Here is a 21,987-nt window from a genome sequence, read left to right as displayed (position 1 = left end):
TATTTTTTTTATAAATAAAAATAAACTAAAATTAGAACATAAACATATTTAATTTAGTTTTAATTATTTTAAGTAATATAATTTAAATAAATTTTAACTATCATTTTAAAATTTATTCTAAAATGATTAATTTGAATTATTTTTAATCGAATTAAATTAAATTGAATTTTAAGCATAAAAATCATTCTAAATGTTAAAAAAAAAAAAGGGAAGCATCATACCAATAACAACCTTCAGAGGCAACTCGGTCGACCGTTGCCTACAACAATACAAGATAAATCATAGAATTTAAGCTTCCTGACATCAACCTCACGGTAATGCTTTATGCATAGATCGACCCCATCTAAAATTTATTTATTTATTTATTGTTGACGACCCTTAGGCTGAAAAGTGTGTTAAATTAATGCATGCTACCCTCCTTGAAGATTCCAAGCTGCTTCTCCCATAGACTGTTGACAAGTTCAAAGTAAACGTGGAACTTAAACAAGGCTATCATCTAAGTTGTTGTCTGTGTATAAGCTTAGATTAATTGTACTTTTAAATCAAACTAAAAATTATATGTAAAATCATTGAGATGAAAAAAAAATATAAAATTTAAATTTTCATATACTGATGATAAAAGAATTCTTTTGAAATTCTTAGGGGTCATTGCTTCATGTTCCAGAAAAAGCTAAGAAAAAGCGAAGATGAGAATGCGTTATGGTCTAATCAAAATATGCACTGCCCCTGCTCTTATTACCTAATTAACAATATGTCCTCGATTTACCATACGCTAGTAGTTCTTCACAAACAACAATAAAACATATGGTTTGTGTTTACATCACAATTTAATTTTAATTTTTTTAAGCTTCAATTAATTAATGGTCTGAATATTAAATTAAACTATCAATTTAATGTGATCAAGCTCATAGTTCAAGCTGACAGAAGACCAACAGTCAATGAATGTTAATTATGTGGAGTTAGTCCAATTAAATAATTATCTGTATAAATGGGTGTTATTTATTCAGTGTCTAAAAATATCTGCTGAAGATAAGCATGGAAGTAGAGTAGTGGGCAAGTGGAGAAAGTAGTGTGGGTGGGTGGTTGTGGGAGTTGTGGGTGGTTACAAGTGGTTGTTGCAAGTTGTGAAAGTGAAGTAGTGGTGAGAAGAAAGTGACTACTAGTGGAGAAGGTGGTAACCACCCAACTTGGTTACCAAGCAAGATTTTTCTATAAATTGACGTACTGGGCAGAAGAAAAACACACACAACCAATTAATCAACATCTGACAGACACAATGTCTTAACTCAAATTTTCTCTAGTTCAACAATCTTTACATTTTTAAGTAGTTTTTTATTTTTTCAGCCAAGCAATCAGTCTTTTGTGTTTTAATTCAAGTGATCAATTTACATTTTTCTTAAACATATTTCAATTCTTATAAGTAGTTTTTTCAATTTTTAATGCAAATTACAGCTTTCTTATCCATACTTCCTTTCAAGCAATTAGTCCATTAAATTTTCAATGTTCAATTTACTTTTCAAGCAATGATTTAATTTTCTGTCAAGTGATTATTTACTTTTCATGTACATATTTATTTTTCCAAGCGATCAATTTACTTTTCTGTAAAACAATCAATTTACATTTTTAATGCACAAATATACTTTTCCTGCAAAGCGTTCAATTTAATTTTCTAATGAACATATTTAATTTTCAATCAAGTGCTCAATTTACTTTTCTAACGCAAAATTTACATTTTTCACAATAATCAATTTACTTTTTAAGCATACTTTTACTTTTTAATGCATAAGCCTCCTATCAAGTTTTCTCAAGCAATTAAATTCTTATCCATTCTCATAAAAGCAAAACGAGTAGATATCCTAAAGAAGCGCATCCTAGTGGAGTTAGGTAAACTAAGGAAAGATTGGATCCTTTCTTTCCTGTTTATCATTATGTTTAGAAGTCAGACTAGCGCACATTTATTTCACATTGGGATCATACGCATCCCTGGCACACTTGTATCCAGTTCACACGTGAGGAAAGGCTATACATGTTTTTAAAATGTGTAAATTGAGTAGAATCAATTTCACAAAGAAATAGCGATTTGGCATGCCTGTTGCACTCATTTTATATAGACATTTTAGGGTAGTTTTGTATCAATTTTGCCCTTATATTTTTAGTATATTTTATATTTTTAGCTTTATTTTAGCTTATTTGTTAACTTTAGTTACTTTATATTTGATTTTTATAATTTTGCTATTTTTTATAGGTTTTTGTGGCAAATTGAGGGTCAATGAGTGCATTAGGAAGTGGTTTGAAGAAATTTAGAATTCCCTAAGCATGGAAGAAAGTTGAATAAATCAAGTTTTGAAAAATCAAGTTAGCCGAAATTTGCTTGAGACTTTGCTTATGATGCTGCTCAAGGCATGTCATATTGCTTAACCTTAAGCCGCAAGTCAAGCACAGCTTAAATCCTACACATTCAAGCTTTCATCCCAAAACCTACAGAGAATTGCTTGAGATCCTGCTTAGGGTAAACAGCAGTGCTTAAGGTGCAACACAGGTCAAGCTGAAAGTTAAGCATGAGCAGAAAAACTCATTTTATTCCAAACCCGCCGAGATTTACTGAGGGTCTACTTAACCTTAAGTAGACAGTGCAACCACAGGCCGAAAATTGCTGAAGGAGTTGCTTAGGGTAAGCAGTACCCTAAGCAGACTATCCAAAACGTGAACAACTCTGCTGACTTGGATATTTCTGCACCTCATTTTATATCCACTCCTTGGCTCTCATCTATTTTTAGGGCAACTTTTGGGACCATATAAAAGGATCATTTTCTAGTTTTTGCCATAAGGGGAAACAATAAGAAACAAAAGGAAAGAAAATTTACAAATATAAAGAGGGAGGAGGACGCCATCATTTCTGAGGAAGAGGAGCTGCAGTAACCATCTCTTGAAGCTCCAGAAATCAGAGTTTTGGATTTTTCTACCTGGGTTTTTCTAGTTTTAGTTCTCTTATCATGTTTTTCTTTATTTTTTCATCAATTTCTCTTGTAAATACCAACATGAGTGAGTAAACTCTTTGGATTTCAGAGTTGAAAAATATGTTTTAGATTAATTTGTGGATTTGGACTGGCTATTTCCATATTTTATATAAATATGAGTTTTGATTCCTTCCTTGTGTGCTTTATTTACTTGCCTAATGTTGGTACCCATTGGGTATTGTGTTAATCTTTAATTGAAAGACCGAAATATAAAGGTCATTGATAGATAATCAAGAATTGAAACTTAAAATTATTTAGATTTAGAAATAAACTAGGGTTTTAAAGTAATAAAATATCATACGAAAGTAGGTTTAGTTATTTTAGAACACACTTTGGTTTACTTGAAAAAGATATCAAATGAATTTAGAATCAATCACCTTCAAACTCTATTTTCCCTTAAATTTGGAATGCCCAAGACAAATCCCAATTAATTTATGCATAAACCCCCAACTTTGAAATCATTTTTATCATAATTAGACTTTGATTTAAATTACCCGTTATTAATTTAATTCAATTACATCTAGATTTAGAATTTATTTACTTGCTCTTTACCCATTTCAATTAGATTTATCAATTTACTTTGCTCATTTATATTTACCATTTATTCTTCAATCATTAGCCCAAATAATCACTTCATTCATAGTTTGGTACTCAAATAACAAATTCTCATGGGAACGATACTTGACTTATCACTCTATTACTTGGTATGACCCATATACTTGTGGACACTCGCATCAAGTTTTTGGCGCCGTTACCGGGGATTTAATTTTTGTTTGATATTGAACGATTGTTTGTTTGGTTAATTTGGGCATTTTATTTTATTTTTAATTTCTTTTACCATTTTACTTTGAAATTTTGGTTAGTTTGTTTTTCAAGTACTTTTATTTTATGAGAAGGACAAAAAGTGAAGAAATTAATTTATTTTTTGATCCAGAAATAGAAAAGACAGCAAGAGCTTTAGGAGGAGAAGCTAAGAGGAGAAAAGCTGAATTTAAAGCTCAATAACAACAAGAAAGAGCACAAGAGTAAGGGCAACTACAAGAAAAAATGGCCAACAATAGTAACAACTGTTCTGTGAAGGATCACGCCTATCCTAACATTGGGGATTTCATGCCAAGTATCACAAGACCAAGAGTAGAAGCTAATAATTTAAAATTGAAGCCTGCACTGTGTCAGATGGTACAACAATTATAATTTGCGAAAAGTCCAGGTGAAAGTCCACATATGCATCTAGCACACTTTTTTGAGATCAGTGATATGTTGAAGATAAATAGAGTTTTTTATGATGCAATTTAACTCAGGTTATTCCCTTTCTCTTTGAAGGACCATACAAATAAAAGATAAATACCATACAAATTTTCAAATCGAGAAAGTTTAACTCAATTTGTTGGGTCACTTCCTCCTAACCATGTCTAATTAATACACCAAAAAGAAAAAAAAAAAAAGTTTTTCAACACTTTGTCATTGATATGGTAAAAGTGGATGATGGAGATCTTGGAGGGGAAGATAAAAAATGCTTTGGTGGGATGTTTAAGGCTTCTATGCTACCTTTTAGCATTTCTATCACCTTACTCATGGATGGTCTTTCTGATGGAATTGTTTGGATGCACCACAGGCCAATTATTGTCAATTTCCTAATAATTTCATTCTCTTCAATGGAAATCTCACCACACAATTTGGATTTATTGCCTTGCTCAAGTTGTCTATAAATCCAATGTGGAAAATATTTCTCACTCGTATGATCTGTTCCAAAATCTTCCTCTCTGCCTCCAACCATATCTAAAACCATCATACCGTAGCTATAAACATCAGATTTGGATGAAACTCCACCAAAGTTTCTGCTGAACACTTCCGGAGCTATATACCCAATAGTTCCTCTAGCCTCTAGCATGGATATAATACTATCCTTTTTGGTGCATAATTTTGCAAGCCCAAAATCAGAAATTTTGGGACAAAAATTTTCATCAAGAAGAATGTTGTGAGGCTTTATGTCAAAGTGCACAATCCTTGTGTTGCATCCACGGTGTAAGTATTCAAGTCCTTCAGCTATTCCTATAGAAATTTGGTGCATAGTTTCCCATCCCAAATGATGATCACTACTCTTCAAAGGACTTTTGTAGCATATGAACTTGTCAAGAGATCCATTTGGCATAAACTCATATATTAGAGCTCTTTTCTGACCCTCAAAACAAAAACCCAAGAGAGTGACAATATTAATATGAGAAGTTCTACTAATGCTGGCAACCTCATTGATGAATTCTTGTCCTTCTCCTTTAGATGCATTTAAGACTTTCACTGCTACAAGACGATGATCAAAAAGCTTTCCTTTGTACACACTGCCATAACCTCCTTGGCCAAGTTTATTTTTGAACAAATTGGTCATTTTCTTCACTTCTGAAAAGCTATACCTGTTTACAACTAAAGGCCCATGGTTTTTAAGAAAGGCCTCGAGATCTTGATTATTCTTTACGATCTTCGGTAAGGAAATTATTGATGAAACTGAAGGAATCCTTTTGAAACAAAAATTGAATGCACAGGCGATTAAAATTCCAACTACTCCAACAGTTATGCCTGCAGCCAATTGCAATTAATGGGAGATGTATCATGTAGCTATGTAGAAGAAGTGATCATAGAAAACCTTACCATTATTAAATTATTAGCTATTTTCTTAACTATTTAAAATTTATTGATTCTTAAATAATGATAATTTAATTTCCAACTTAGAATTTTAAAAAAAGAATTTCTTGATTCAAACATAATTGAGGAATGAAAATTGAAATACAATTTATTACGGATGTCCAATTTAGCCTTATTTTAGCTTTTTCAATTTAAATTCAAATCAATCCTGCCTTCTTTAATTGAAATTCACACACCAACTGTTTAAATATTTATTTTTTTTAATATTAAAATATTATTTTATACTTTATAACTGATTTAATTAAAAATAGAAATTATATTATTTTTATATTTTCACATTACTAATTAAATAAAAATATTCTTTATATATTTTCATATAATTAATTGAAAATAATTATAATTAATTAAAATAAAAAAATACAAGAAATAATATTTTTTGGTCCATATAATTAATTAAAATATAAAATTAAAATCATTATAATAGTTAAAAATTAAAAAAAAAAACTATTTTGTATTTTCATATAATTAGTAAAAGTTAAAAAAGTAAAAATATAAAATAATGTGAAAAGTAATAAATTATAATTAATTAGATAACATTAAAAAATAATTAAGTAATTTATTAACAATAAAAAATATTAAAAAATATGTATAAAAAACTAACTTAAGCTGTGGTGCATGAGTTTTAAATTTTTTATTTTTGAGTTAAATTGATCTTAAATTTAAAATTTTAAGTTAATATAAATAAAAAAAATTAAAAGTAAAGTAAAAATTAAAAATATATATAGCAAATAACAACAGTGAAGTCGAGTATCATTCCAAAGAAAATTTGTCATAATATTTGATTTGTTGATTTAAAAAAAATTTATGGGAAAATTTTTACCATTATTATTTAATGGTTTAAACAAGATTAATTTTATTGTCATTAAGCATGTCATCCTCTCATTTTTTGTATAAAAATTGAGTTACACTTCCTACTTTCTTTTTGAATTAGTTTTATTTAAAATTAAAATAAATTAGCAAATTTATATGAAAAAAATAATAATTAAAAGAAACAGATGATCGAAAAACTTTGGCCTCTAACTTAAGGACATGTTTGGAAATTAAAATAAAAATGAATTTAACTCAATAGAATCTATTTTGATGAATAAAAAGTTTAAAATTTTTAAAATCAATTCTTTTAGTTAAAAAAATAAATAAATTATTTAAAAAAAATAAATTCATATAAATATATATATTTTTTAAGAATTTAATTTGTTTAGTGAAATTTTGTATATGAAAAAATAAAGTACTCTTAAATCGTATTTGTTTATAAATATTAATAATTTAAAATTGGAATATAGACACATTTATTTTATTTTTAATTATTTTAAGTAATATAATTTAAATAAATTTAATCGTTTTAAAATTTGTTTTTTGAATTAAAATTTTTTAATCGGATTAAATTGAATTGAATAAGCATAAAAATCATTCTCAATGGGACTAAAAAAAAAAAATAATGGGAAGCATCGTACCAATAACAATCTTCCGATTCACATTCAAACCATCGTTGCCTACAACAAAACAGCATACACCGATAAATCATAGAATTTTAAGATATATATATATATATATATATATATATATATATATATATATATATATATATATATATATATATATATATATATTGCACTCCTTGAAGATTCCAAGCATTTGGAATTTTCTTCATGAAATGATGGATTTTGCAATCAAATGACTGTATACTTATCACATGCAACTAATACTCGGACAAATATAATTGAGTATTTTTATAAAAGTTATTAAATTTTATTTTTTTTTTTTTAAAAATAATTTTTTTAATTTTAAAATTATTATGGATAAAAATTAAAATTTTTTTATTAATTTATTAATTTATCAATTATTTTATAAATAAAATTATTTAATTAATAATTATTGATGGATAAGAAATGAGAAAAGAGAACGAATTTAACAGTGAAAACCTAGAAAATAATTAGATATCTTTTATGCATCTTAATTTTTTTAAATAAATAGTAAAATAAAATAATTTTATTTTTAAAATAATTAATAGGTCAATAAATTAAGTTCAAAATTTTTAATTTTTATTATATTGATATTTATAAAATTAAATTAAAGTTTAATGAATTTTATAAAAAAAATTAAAATCAAGTTATTTTTATGAAAATATTTATAAAATTCAACAAAGGCAGAGGTTCAGTTCAGAGAAGTCAACAAAGGCAGATTCCAAGCTCTCTCTCATTGACCGTTGACAGGTTCAAAATTTAAAGTACATGTAGAAAGCAAACAAGATATTCAACTCGTATTTTTTCTTAAAAATTTTCTGAATGATAAAATGAGCAGAACCGAAGAAAGTTGACTCTTGTGCTAATGAACAGAGCTGATCACAGGCAATGGATTCAGATTTTACCGAAAAAGGAAGGGCAAGGCAAGGCCTAACTGGATTCCTAATGATGGCAATTCATACGCTAATGCTATATGTGCAGTCTAATCAGAATGTGCACATTCTGATTTAACCATTGTATTAAAAAAAATGCCTAAATTTGATGATGTTTTAACCATTCAAATGAAATGAAATTTTCCTGAAAGCTACAATTTTAAATATAGGGTTGGTGCAACAACTACTAGAGAGTGACAAGCTCTACTCTTTGAAGAGGTCAAGTGGAAAAAACAAACAGGAAGAATTATAAGCTGATGAACATAAATTGAATTTCATGAAGAGTTACCATCATCACAGGAATTGAGATGAGTCTGATCATGACAAAAACAAACAAATTCATGATTCTCAAATCCACAGCGGCCACCACTTCTCTCACAACTGCTGCAATTATGCGTGGTCCAATTCAAGAGGAACCCCAGCTTCAAAATCTCAGTATAATCCTTATTGTACAAACTATAAGTATCACTACCAGTGTGCAAAGGAGCATTGACGAAGTAGTTGCATGAGTTCAAAGAATAGCTGCAGTATAACTCCAGTTCGTCAATGTGAAACTCCGCAAAAGAAGAAACAGTAGAATTGGTGGCACAACTTATGGGATATATAGGGTAGTTTGCAGGCTCTGAGGTACAATTGTATAAGAAGGAAAAATCAATATAGCCAGGACTAATATTGAAGGGAGCTAGATCAAGGGTCACATTATGCAAAGGAATTGGACATGTATCCTCCTCATAGACCAAAGCACTAGCTACGAGGAAGGACTGATTGTTATAAAAGATATCTTTAATGATATAATCATCACTGGAGATTCTGAGAACTGGTTATTCTTGCTTACAAGTGATGTTGAAATGTGCATAGCCACAGAAGGATTCTTGAACGTTAGATAAGAGAAAAGGGTAGCTTATATTGGGGCCTTTGCCACAGGATGTTGGTGCACAAGCCTGGAACACTTTTGATCTGCTGACAGGGATTCCTCCGCCAAAGTAGTGAAGAAGAAGAAGAAGACAATGAAACAAATGAGAAGAGGTTTGTGAGATATGAAGAGTAGAGAGGACCCATCTGGAGTAGAAGAACGAAGAGAAAAGGAGAGAAGCATTTGGAGGTAAATAAGTCTATCAAGTTTGGTTTTAAGAGGCTAATTGCCAGCGATTATTTTGTTTTGTTTTATGATTAGAGTTTGACAAAGAGGAGAAAAGAGACAAAACTATTGGTTGAAGCAAAAGCAAAGACAACTTCAGAAGCATGGCCGGTTTCAAGCACATCTTATGTGGGGACGACCAGACCGTGTGGACCAAAATAATGGCGTGGAATTGCTTGAATAAAGGGGTAAGAGGGTGTTTGGTTTAGCTGTTGGGTGTAGCTGATAGCTGATGGACATCCAAATAAATAAATTATAGTGTTTGACAAACTTAAAAAAATAGAGCTGATAGCATAGCTGATGGGCAACTGATATGATACCCATCAACTGCATCCGCTGTTTGGTTTTATTTTTTATTTTAATCATATTATCCTTTTTTTATTTAACTTGAAAATTAATATTATTAATGTTTTTATTTTTTATTTATAATTTTAATATTTTAATTAATATATTTTAATTTTGTTAAAATATTTTTTATTAATAACATAAAATATAAAATATTTATTTATATCTAAAAACTTAAAATTAATTATAAATTTTTCTATTAACAATAATAATTATTTTATTATTTTATCTATATTTTTAAAATTATTTAATTATCTTAAAAAATAATTATTTTCTTATTTCAATAATAAAATAAATGATATAATATAATAGATTAATAATTATATATTTAATTTAATAATAAAATAAATAATATAATATAATAAATTTATAATTTTATATTTATTTAAAAATTAAATAAATTATATGATATATACCTTATTAGTCATTTCACATATCAACAGCAACAGCTAAATATAATTTTACTACACAGTTAACATAAAACAACCATCATTAGTTATCAGCTAACAGTAATAGCTATCAGCTAACAGTTATCAGTTGTATTCAACAGTTAAACCAAACAGCCTCTAAGTGTTGAAAACTCGGTGTCAGGGCGGACGGAGGCTACCTACTTCCACGAAGAAGATAAACGAAATTGACCAACTACAGTGCTCAACATCGTAAGGGCTCTGGATTGCAAAAGGGGAAGAAATTTCAACAGAAATAACGTGACAGTCAGACTGTGACGCAAAACTATTTTTTTTTTCAGTAAGTTCGTTTAAACTTTCGGTATTGCGATCTGCAAAGCATCCCTAAAACTGTGTATTTGATCGCCTCCTTCGAAGTTCTTTATCATATTAACTTTTTGCGTAGGATAACCAGCTTGGTCAATGACGCCGTACTAGATTTCCTATTTTGAACTGAAATCTTTAGTTTAGATAATTTTTTATTCTGATTAAGATTTATTTATTATTTTTTATTCTATTAATTTAGTTATTTTCTTATTTTATCTAAAATTCAAACGCTAAGAAAAGAGAAATAATCTTAATAACTTTAAATAACCTAATTAAAAATTTATTAACCAGATTAAAGTAATTATATTTTAGTGAATTTGAAGTTCAAACCTATAAAATTACTAAACCAGATATAAACTTTAACTAATCCATCTCTTAATGGATTTAAAAGCACAGCCCATAGATAATCTGTTTGCTGCATCATGACGATGTAGTAATAGACAGGTTATAAATAAGCAGAGAAAATGGAGATGACCATTTATACCTACTATACATATATCCAAAGGATGTAACACAGAGCAGATTAGCTTACAAAGAACTTGAAGTTGAAGGAGGCTGCTAGTGTTTCTGAGTGGGGAATTGGTTAGTTGAACCGAAAATGTGGAAAAAGAACCTTTCGTCTTCCATTTGGTAAACATTTTTGCAATCAAAGGACAGGTATACCCTTGAGATGCAAACTGAAGATTGGAGTCCAAGGATATGAAAATGGGGGCCTAAACTTGTTGTCACTTTGTTGGACCTCCATATTTATGGCCTCTTTTATTTTTTTCTTTGTTACCACCAATTAGGGAACTTCCAACACCGGGCCCAAAGAGAAAACTTTATGACCGAGGTACGAGGCCCGGCCCTGGAAAGAAGGTGAGGACTCGATTTTGTGGCAAAAGGTTCAGTTGCAGAGGAGTCAACAAAGGCAGATTCCAAGTCCCTTATTTTATCATAGACCGTTGACAGGTTCAAAATTGAAAGTAAACGTGGAAAGCAAACCAGACGCTCAACTCTTTTTCTCACAAAATTTTCTGAAATATGAAATAATCAAGGCCTTCGACCATGGCAATTGAATTAATTAAGAAAATTATGGGGCTATAAATGGGAAGTTTCCCTTGGTATGCTCAGTGGCACATCAAGGTTACTGAGCCAAAGAGCAGAAGTGAAGAAAGTTGAGACTGTTATGCTAATGAACAGAGTTGATCACAGGTCAAAATGGAAAGGAAAGGCATAACTGGCCAGATTTTGAAGTTATGAACTCTTTATCTTCAACCCCTAATGATGGCAATTCATGCGCTAATGCTATATATGTAGTCTAATCAGGATATGTCCTCAACGTACCATATGAATCCACATTTTATCTAATTTTTGTGGATGATTATGGCTATGCTAATAGTATTCACTAACCCTTCAGGCAGAACGATAAATCATATGGTGGAAAACACTTTTTTTATTTAGATGAGTAATGTTATGCGTACCTTTTGCTTTTGGACAATTATAAGGATAGGGTTGGTCACGGCAAAGACAAGTGAAGCGGAAAGTAGAAGAGTCGGTGCCGCATATCCCACCCAAATGCACACATTCATAGCACATTGAAATTGTCTCAAACATGTACGTTACGTTAAAACCTTCTCTCAAAGCCTTACTTAAAGCTTCCATTCCACCACTAATAAGTTGTTCAACATCCACCTTTGGAACTGGAACTTCTACCCGGATGTTACAATCTGAGGGGTCTTGGTTCCACTTGCTCAAAAGCCAATCAGTTGCATAAAATGCATCCCGTTGTTCGTCATTTGCAGAACACGAAATTTTGTATGGAGTCGGTACCATCGTAGCCTTGTTTGAGCAATTGTAGAATAGGCTTACGTTTTCAAACTCCGGCACATAACTGAATGGAGTCTCGTTCAGATTTGTATTAAGAATCTCAGCAACACCAGGAGGACAAACAGTTTGCGATAAATCCTTTAGAGAAATGATCATCACTCTTTCGGATTGATTCACGAACTTCACATAAAATTCTTGATCATTTATAGTTATAACAGGGAACGGACCTTCTTGGCACCGGAGCCTGAATCCTTGATAACCGCAGATTTCAGGTCGCTTATCGCCCCAGAAAGGATAAGAAAGATTTGGCAGGTTTCCACACTGGAATGGTGTGAAGCACTCTCTATAAAACTCATCTTCTTCACAATAAGATGTTGGAACAAAGACTAAGAGAAAGAAGAAGGTGATGATGAAGTGTACATGGGGCAGCAGGAAGACACAGGCACCCATCTTTTTTTCCTCAGATAAGATGAAGGAGAGAAGAAATGGTAAGAGAAGGGGTTTTGATGGTAATATATTGTAAAATAAATCTAAAGTATCTTTTTTCAAAGAAATGAAAGAGATAAGACAAGAAGGCTGCTACACTTCTTCCTCCCGTCCTATTATAATACATATAATGTAAATCAAGTGGCAAGAAATGAGTCCCTTTGGGAATTATGAATTATGCTTAGGAGATAGAAATGGCATTTAATTTGACCAAGACTTTGATGATTTGTTTGGTAGAAGATAATGGTGGGTCATAGACGCAAAGCAATTCCATAGACTTGTCTTTCCAAAAATTTGACCATTTGATGCTGCCAGGAAAGAGCATTGCTATTGTCCATTGGAGACCATCACTCAAAAAGGACAGAGGCCCAAATGTATATAGTTATGCATAAACTTGCCAGGATTATTTCCCAGCGTTTTCCTTGTACTTTTATTCTACATAACAACATTTCTGTCTCCATTAAAACACGTGTGAATTTGAAAAGCCAAAATTGCATGTGAGAATCCTCAGCCATATATTGTCTAGTTTTTTAATAGTCCAATTGAATAGTTCAATTCCACAAGTCCCACAAGACGTTGGACTTGGTCATCGATCAACGTTGGAAGTTTCATCAGCTGACCCTAAATACATTTCTTTTTCCCCTGCTAGAGTGCTAATTACGTTGCATGATAAAATCTGACCATGGAGATTAAGGTTCATATAGAGAAAACTTCAAACCAAGATAATGGATTCAACGCGCTGGCCTAGAATTATGGTCGTGCGGAACAAATTAACATTAATTTTCAGCTACCATAGAGAAACTTGCTACCAGGAAAAGAGGCATATAGAAATATTTAAGGCAAGATGTCAATTTGGAAAGAAACCCCAGAAGCCAATACCTTAGATTAGTTGAAATTCGAGGGAAATCATTAGACTTCGGATGCAATTGGATTCCTCTTATTAATGTTCACTTCCTATAATTAGTACCTAGGAGCCAACTTGATAGCTAGATTCAAGAGTCAAATGCACACTTACCTGAAGTAGTTTCTCCAGGATTCAACAAGTTTCCTGATGGCATGGGGCTTGGACACGTCCTGGAATAAGCTTGGTCAGGGCAGAAGCAACTGAATTGATTCACAGTCCAATTATATCCACATCTTCCACCTGACCTTAAACAATCTCCACATTGCACTTGATCCAGAATGCACCTAACCTCAAAGCCTTGATTTAGAACTTGGATAACAGTCAACTCTGCTCGCAACAATCCCTGAACAGCCCTCGCCAGGATTGGAATTGCAATACTAATGTTGCAACCCAACAAAAATTCATTTCTGGAAACTGTGGGCACCATCAAGTAGGCATCCCGAGGAACGTTATTTATGGGGCAGCTAAATTCGTTAAAAGCCAAAGCTTCTGGTGATGGTTCACAATTGTAGAACAAGGTGGCATCCACCACATCATTAGAAGTATAATTGAAGAGAGTAAGATTCAAGGTGGTATTGAAGTACTGACGAGGACAAATGCTATTCAGTAGATCTAGTCTCGCAATCCTCAGGATTTGAGTGTCAGGATTGATTGCAATGACCTGATACTTGAGGGACATGATATCCAAAGTTGCTACTTCTTCCTTGCAATAAATCTTGAAGCCAGGCCTCCCACAGTACTCAGGCTGGTTGTTTCCCCAAAAGGGGTAGCTAATATCAGTGATGTTTCCCCAGCTGAAAGGAGCACAGTTGGAGTAGAGTTCATTACCATAGACATATCTTGGCAAGGATAATATTGAGAAGAGGAAGGCGATGATCAGAAAGGAGAGAAGGAAAGATTGGATGGAAGAAGTTTTCATCTTGAGAACTTGGAGAGGGAGAGATGTCAAAAGATTTGCACTGGCAAAATAGAGAATTATAGATATTGAGTTCAATGTTCAGTAAATTGCGCTACACAGAAGGTGTTGACCCAGCAATGGTGATGAATAGGATATGAGGGAAATGAAGGTTTCAACTTTATATAAATATTGCTTAGAGTGTTTTGCCTAACTTTAAAAGTTAACGATTTAGTCAAATTAAAATACTAAAAAAAAGCTTTAAAAAATTGTAGCGTGTATTTTTTTTTTTTTCTAAAACAAAAAAAAAATATATAAATAGATTAATCACATATTCGACTAAGAATATTATATCTCTTATATTTACATACAAAATTATTAAATGCAACTGAAATATATGATTGTAATATTTCTTATATTTATAAATGAATCTTTTCATAAATTATATAAGATTAATTTTATATTTATATAAATAAAGTAGAAATGTTTCAGTTGTAGCTAATAATTTTCATACTTTTGAAGCCCCTTTTATTATGAATTAAAAAAATTAATAATTAGAGATGGCAATGAATTAAATTTTTTAGAGCACTCAATCCGATTGAATCCTAATAAAATAAATTTAGGTAATATATAATCAAATTTAAAATGAGTTTAGATTTGAAAATTAATATTCTAATGAATTCGGTTCGGATTCGGATTTATGTGTTAAATTTTTGTTGCCGAACTCATTTATGTAAATATTTAATTAAATTTAAAATATATATTTTTTATAATAATATTTATAAATTTATATATATTTTATTAAAAAAACAGAAGTTAAATATTTTATAGAATTATTAATTTTAAAATATAAATTATTAGTAAAAATATAATTTTGATATAAATTATTAATTAAAATATATAAAATTAAGTAGATTCACTTATTTTTTAAGATAACAATAACTAAATTTGAAATGAATTTAAGAAATTGAAAATAAATTTGAATTAAATTTAAAATAAATTCAAATTTTAAAAATATTAAGTGTGTGATTTTCTCCGAGGCCTATCTATTGCTATCCCATCAACAATTGAAAAGAAACCCACAGTTCCGCTACCAATCAAGCAAAAATTCAATGGTAATTGTTAAAATTATATATTGTGAAATAATAAAAATGTAAATTCCAATTTTATATATATATATATATATATATATATATATATATATATATATATATATATATATAATGAAAGACAAAAGTCAAATTCAATTGTGGAATATCCAAATTAACATCATAATAATAAACAATTAAACAATATTAATATAATGACATGGCTGCTATTAAACTCATATTTTTATTAAACAATATTTATTTTGTTTCAGTCACTAGATTTTCTCCAAAAAAAAGATAAATTATTTAATTAAAAAAATATTGCAGCTTGATAATGATTTTCCTAATATATTTATGGTACGATTTAATTAGACTCAATTATAGTCTAATTTTTTAATCAAATTAATTTAATTTAAAATTAAAATTATATTAAAATTTATCAAAATTGAATTAATTAAAAATCAATTCAAATTTAATTAAAATTGTTAGATTTAATTCCATTTGATTTTATATTAAAATTAAATTTATTTTTTAAAAATTTAAATCATTAAATTTAATAAAAATCTAAATTAAATCAAAATTAAATTAAAACTAAAATTAAAATCGAAATATAAATTAAAAGGATAATTATTACACGTGATCACTCAAATTATGAGTATTTTTATAAAAATAATTTAATTTTAATTGCTTTCGTAAAACTTATTAAACTTCAATTTAATTTCATAAAAGTCATTATAATTAGAAATGAAAGGTATTTATATTAACTTATTGATATACCAATTATTTTATAAATAAAATAACCTAATTAGCAATTGTTTGTAGAGAATAAAATGAAAAAGAGAAAGGGTTTGACTGTGAAAGGGATAGATGGATATGTTTTATGAATTTTATTTTCTTTTTTAAGAAATTAATAAAAATAAGATAATTTTATTTTTAAAATATTATATATATTATATTAACTTAGGAATTAATTTTTAATTAAGTGACTTTTATTAAATTAAATTGAAATTTAAAGAGTTATATAAAAAAATTAAAATTTGATAATTTTTATAAAAATGTTTATAAAATTAAGTAAGATATTTACCCTAAATTAAAGAGAATCTTGCAATCCGAAACTGATGATCATCCAATTGATTAGGTATTTTCTAAATAAAATAAAATAAATAAATAAATATAAAAAATGAGAGTACCTTTGCACCGGTCCCTTTGTGCAGTACCATCGTTGCAAAAGCACAGAAACTCCGCCGTAGTCTTATTGTACCCACAGAATCCCCCGGAATCTTCACAAACACCACAATACTTAACTGTCCCCCAATCTAGCATGAACCCCTTATTCATGGCCCCACCAAACCCACTAATCAAATCATTTCCTATGATCTCCGTCTTCATCACCGTCACCACCACTTTCTCCTCACACTTTCCAACCCAGTCCACGTCATCTACTTGGTTCTCCATCATAATAACGTAGGACTGCAGCTTACCATATCCCAAGCACCCAATGGGAGAGGGTGGAAAAGAAAATGGGCTAGAAATGCAATTAAAGTAAAAGGTGAGGTTTAAATCTAAATTAGTGTAATCTAGTGGTAGGTTTTGTAAAGTCAGGTTTTGACGTGCCCTGGGGCATGTTTGGCCGGTGGCATCAATATCCACTAGAGTAATGGTATAATCTGTGTAGCTTATGTCTTTCACATAATAAGTGTCGTTTGGCAATGTAAGCACAGGCTCGCCATTAGAGCATGAAAGACCAAACTCTGGATACCCACAACATAAATCAGAGCTATCATCACCAATATGCCAAAATGGGTATTTAATTTTGATTCCATTGCCACAATCATAGGTGGAACATCTAGGCAAAATTGAAGTATTGTTGTCACAATAAGAGTGGATGATGAAGAAGAAAATGAAAGAAGCAAGGAAGAGGAGGCAATGGTGCTGAGGTTTTGAAATCATGGTATAGTGTGCTTAATTTGAATAGAATGGGAAAATGGAGAAGGGTAGGTGGTGGGTTTTATAAGGGACGAAGTTATGTGAAATTACATAAATCTCCTTCATATCTGAATAATTTTAAGTGTAATTTAGGTGTGATAAAGGTTGAAGGGCAGCTCAAAAAGGGGTAAAATTGAAATTGGTTTACAATTGGAAAAAGATGAGGACATGTACAAAGAAATTTTGTTCTTTTGACTGTTCTCTTTGAAATAATTGTTACTTTATTAAAGTTGCTTTAAAATATTAAGAAACGTGTTGCGACCACGTTGCTTTCATATTTTCTCATTAATAAATTTTAATTTTATAGTACCATAAGGATAAGAATAAATTATGATTCCGTCCTCTAAGTTTGACAAAATTTAGAATTTAGTTCTTATTGGTAGAATTTTATTAAGTTATTATTAATTTAAAAAAAAAAGACTAAAATTTTCTTACCTTTCTTTTTAATATGAAAATAATTTAGTTATTAAGGTTTTAATTTTTTAATAATATAATTTTTGAGATTTTATTTTATTAATAAAATTAGTCCTTATAATTTTAAAAATGAAGATCACATTAAATTAAAAAATTTTAAATTTAAATTATTAAAATATAAATTAATTATTTTAAGGTGCTTAAAAATTTTGATTAATTACAAAAACATCCATATATTTTATAAATTGATCCTTAAATATTATAACTATTTATAATTAAGCACTTCTAATTTTGTAAAATTCTATTTATGTCATTATTATTTTAATAATATATATATATATATATATATATATATATATATATATATATATATATATATATCAATTTATAATATCTTCATATATTATATTATATTATTATAAATAAAAAAAGAAAAAAATATGAATATAAATGCAAATTGTTATTAAAATAAAACTCCAAGGAATAAATTGTTTTTAAATTAAAAATAGAGTTAAAAGAATTTTGGTATTTTTACTAAATTTACTGAGGAATTAATCATAATTCTAATAGTAGGAACTAATTTATAGTTTTATTAAAATGTCAAAAACTAAATTGTTTAGTTTTAAAACTAATTTGTCAAGGAATAATTTATAGGTTTAACCAAATCTTAGTAACTAAATTATTAATAAAATAAAATTTTAGAGACTAAATTATATTTATATTGAAAATAAAGTTAATGATATTTTAATTATTTTTATTAAAATTAATGATAATTTAACTCAAATTCTAATGATAAGAACGAAGTTGCAGGTTTTGTAAAATCTCAATGTCTAAATAATTATTTTAAAAATATAAAAATTAAGTTATAAATTTCATCAAATTTCAAGAACTAAATTATAATTTATCCAAAAATAATTTTTTTTTATCGTTAAGGTACGTCAATATTATTAGAGTCATACCAAAATGGGTGACTTTGATAGAATATATGCCTTTATTTAATCTGAATGGAAGCCTTATGAAAAATTTTTTATTTTCTATAAGTGTGAAGGATGAAAGAAAATTTGCATAGGTGTTTACACACAACGGTAAAAGGAGATTTTTGAATTCTTGAAAGTTTGACGAGGCTTTTGATAAAGAAAACATCTTTTGTATACTTGTTCATATTTAAAAATAATGCATTTTCTTTTTAGTTTAATGGAGTTAAAATACATATATTAACAACATAGTATCAAAGCTTACTCTACTTTAATATTGACCATTCATAAATATTTTTACTTATAAACTTTAAGCTTCAGATGTTCATGCCTAAATGTGAGAAAAGTGTACCGTGTCATTGAATTAGCTTTTAGGCTCCATTTGTTTCACGAAAAATAATTTATATATAAAAAATATTTTCTATGAAAATATTTTTCATTATTTAGTTGTAATATTAAATTAATAATATGTATTTATTTCACATAAATATGTTCACATTTTAATAAGATTATTAAAATTTAAAAATAAAAAATAACTTTTTCTTTTAAAAAATAAAAGTCATTTTTCTAAAAAATAACTTATTTTTTCTTTGATTAAGAAAATATTTTTCATTAAATAATTTTCTTGAATATCTCAAATATCAAAAAATATAGAAAATATTTTCTAAAAAAATATTTTTATGAAACAAATAAATATGAACTATTTTCTCAACATCTTAATTGACGGTAAACGGAGACCATGACTTTAACAAAAATGAAGACTATCTTAGTCTTTCCTCTTTGATAAAATAATAATAATATTTTAAATAATATTTAATTACACAAACAATATCTTATTCTAATTTTTAATTTACCCGAAGACTTGGTGCCCATGGTAACTTGGCAAAAGGCATAAAATATAAGCAAACAATGGATTCAATCTGTTGAAATTGAAGCGATGGTTTCAAAGAAAAAGAAAGGATAATATGGAAGATTAAAATATTTAAAAAGAAATGTAGAGATACAAACATATGATCTTCCAAACACAAGTTGATGAAAAGTGTAATATATATATATATATATATATATATATATTTATTTATTTATTTATTTAAATTAATTCTTATGTATTGAGACAAAATTAATTTTGGTAGATTTTAAAAATGCTTTTTATATTAATATGACATATTTTAAATAATAATTTTAAAAATACCCTGTTACTTTCACTAAAAAAAAGTGAGTATAGGGGATAATTTTTGGGGACCAATTTTTTTTATGGTCCTCAAATCATAATTAGTTTATATTATAGGGGACCAATATATTTTTTGTCCCTAATTGAATTACCATTTAGAATTAGGGACGGCTTTTCTATCATAATTAAATATAAAAAAAAAATCTCAAATATAAAAGATAATTATATATTTCGTCCCTAAAGTGTGAGTTAATGGTACAAGTATAGGAGACGATAAAAATTTTTGGAGAATTTTGTGATGGATTTTTTGTGATGGAAAGATTCCGTAAAAAATTAGAGACGGATTTTTGACAAATTATATCATTGGATAGATTTGTGACGGAATATCTGTCACAAATTTTTTTATTATTTTTTTAATATTTTAATTATTGACGAAAAAAATATTCCATCTCTAAGATGTCACAAATTTTTGACAGGCAGATTTATCCGTCAATAATTTGTGACAGAAAAATATTGTCGTCAAAAATTTTGTGACGAAATATATTTTTGTCACAAAATTCTGACGAAAAATAATTTTCTGTCACAAATGTTTGACAGAAAACATAGTTCCGTCACAAAGTTTGTGACAGAATGAATTATTTCATTATAAATTTATGACGAGTTAACTCATCTGTCATAAATTTGTGATGACATTATATATTCTGTTACAAATTTTTGACGAAATTATATTTTTCTTCAAAAATTTGTGATGAAATTATATTTTCTATCACAAATTTGTGACGGATATATTAATCCTCACAAAAGCTCAACCTTAAAATTCTTTTAGATTTATTAAATGAGTGGATAATTTTAGAATATTCACTCATGCTTATCAAAATATTCACTCATGCTTATCAACACTTTTTTATTATGTTGCCAAGTTTTAATTTATTTTTAATTAATTAATTTAATTTACTATTTATTTTTTACATTTATAAATAATTCTAATGTAATAATTCTTTATATATACAATTCAACTTTGTTTAATTTAAAGTTTATAATATTTTATTATTTTATTATTAATAATAATACAAATATTATATCTATACTAAAAACCAATATTTTAGTGTAGTATTTACTGAAGGTATATTATATTATATTATTATTTAATAATATTCCCTAAAGAAATTTATTTTATTTAATGAAATAAACCATTTAAAATCGAAAAATGCAATCTTAATTCAATTTAAATAATTTCTTTAAAGTTAAAAAAAATCAATACAAGCATTTTATTTTTAATTATTTTAAAGTATATAATCAAATAAATTATTTTACTTGATTTGTTAAAAAACTAATCTTAAAGCTTTTTTTATTAAAACAATTAAACTCACAAGCCCCCATAATTATTTTATTAATATCTAATACAATAATTTGCAAAATGCACTTAAAATTTAGAAAAAAAAAACTATCTTTATATTTTTACCTTTTTAATAATTTGGTCCCTCTCTCAACATCAATTTCATCAACTATTATTTCCTTTGGCCCAAATTGAGAAGTAATTGCCCTTAGTATTAGGTAAAATGTCGAAAAACCTAAACCCTCAGCTCCCTCTTATTTCCTTCTCCCGATTCCCTCACTATCTTCACAATTTTTCCTCTCCCTCAGCCCCTCTCGATCAGTCCAGTCAATCTCTTCCTCTGCATTAATCCCCCACCCCTTAATCTCTTTACAACAGAGGTCAGGGTCATGCCATTGCCTACCCCTCAACCTCACCGATACACAAAAGAAAGTTGTTGCTACTACTCATTCTTCCCATATCGCTGAAGAACGAGTCGCCAGTGATTGGGGTTTTAGTTCACAGGTCTTTGGGTTTTCTTTTTTAATTTTTTTTCCAAATATCTAACATCTGGTCGTGATTG

General features: G+C 28.4%; 2 protein-coding genes across 3 annotated transcripts; both read right to left on the bottom strand.

The window, feature by feature from the left end:
• Positions 1-173: 173 nt before the first annotated feature.
• On the bottom strand, positions 174-7,399 carry LOC131183282 (PR5-like receptor kinase). 2 transcript variants are annotated; one of them, XR_009151421.1, is made up of 2 exons: positions 7,166-7,399; positions 174-449 (listed from the first exon to the last, which is right to left on the bottom strand). XR_009151421.1 is itself a non-coding variant. In XM_058153901.1 (2 exons), exon 2 carries the CDS (start codon positions 5,398-5,400, stop codon positions 4,468-4,470), a length of 933 nt encoding a protein of 310 aa, XP_058009884.1. In that variant the 5' UTR covers positions 5,401-5,588; positions 7,166-7,210; the 3' UTR covers positions 4,312-4,467. The 2 variants fall into 2 exon arrangements, 1 of the variants encoding a protein (XP_058009884.1); XM_058153901.1 differs by lacking the exon at positions 174-449 and adding an exon at positions 4,312-5,588 and having other exon boundaries at positions 7,166-7,210.
• Positions 7,400-8,381: 982 nt separating this feature from the next.
• Positions 8,382-17,494, bottom strand: LOC110634238 (LEAF RUST 10 DISEASE-RESISTANCE LOCUS RECEPTOR-LIKE PROTEIN KINASE-like 2.7). Its single transcript, XM_058152473.1, has 4 exons — positions 16,743-17,494; positions 13,673-14,355; positions 11,826-12,557; positions 8,382-8,728 (listed from the first exon to the last, which is right to left on the bottom strand). The coding sequence occupies exons 1-4, from the start codon at positions 17,492-17,494 to the stop codon at positions 8,382-8,384; spliced, it is 2,514 nt and encodes an 837-aa protein (XP_058008456.1).
• Between the last annotated feature and the right edge of the window lie 4,493 nt (positions 17,495-21,987).

This window comes from Hevea brasiliensis, chromosome 9 (assembly GCF_030052815.1).
Source record: "Hevea brasiliensis isolate MT/VB/25A 57/8 chromosome 9, ASM3005281v1, whole genome shotgun sequence".
Lineage (NCBI taxonomy): Eukaryota > Viridiplantae > Streptophyta > Magnoliopsida > Malpighiales > Euphorbiaceae > Hevea > Hevea brasiliensis.
Note: the sequence above shows the minus strand (reverse complement) of the source record. Positions and strands in the feature narration are given on the sequence as shown.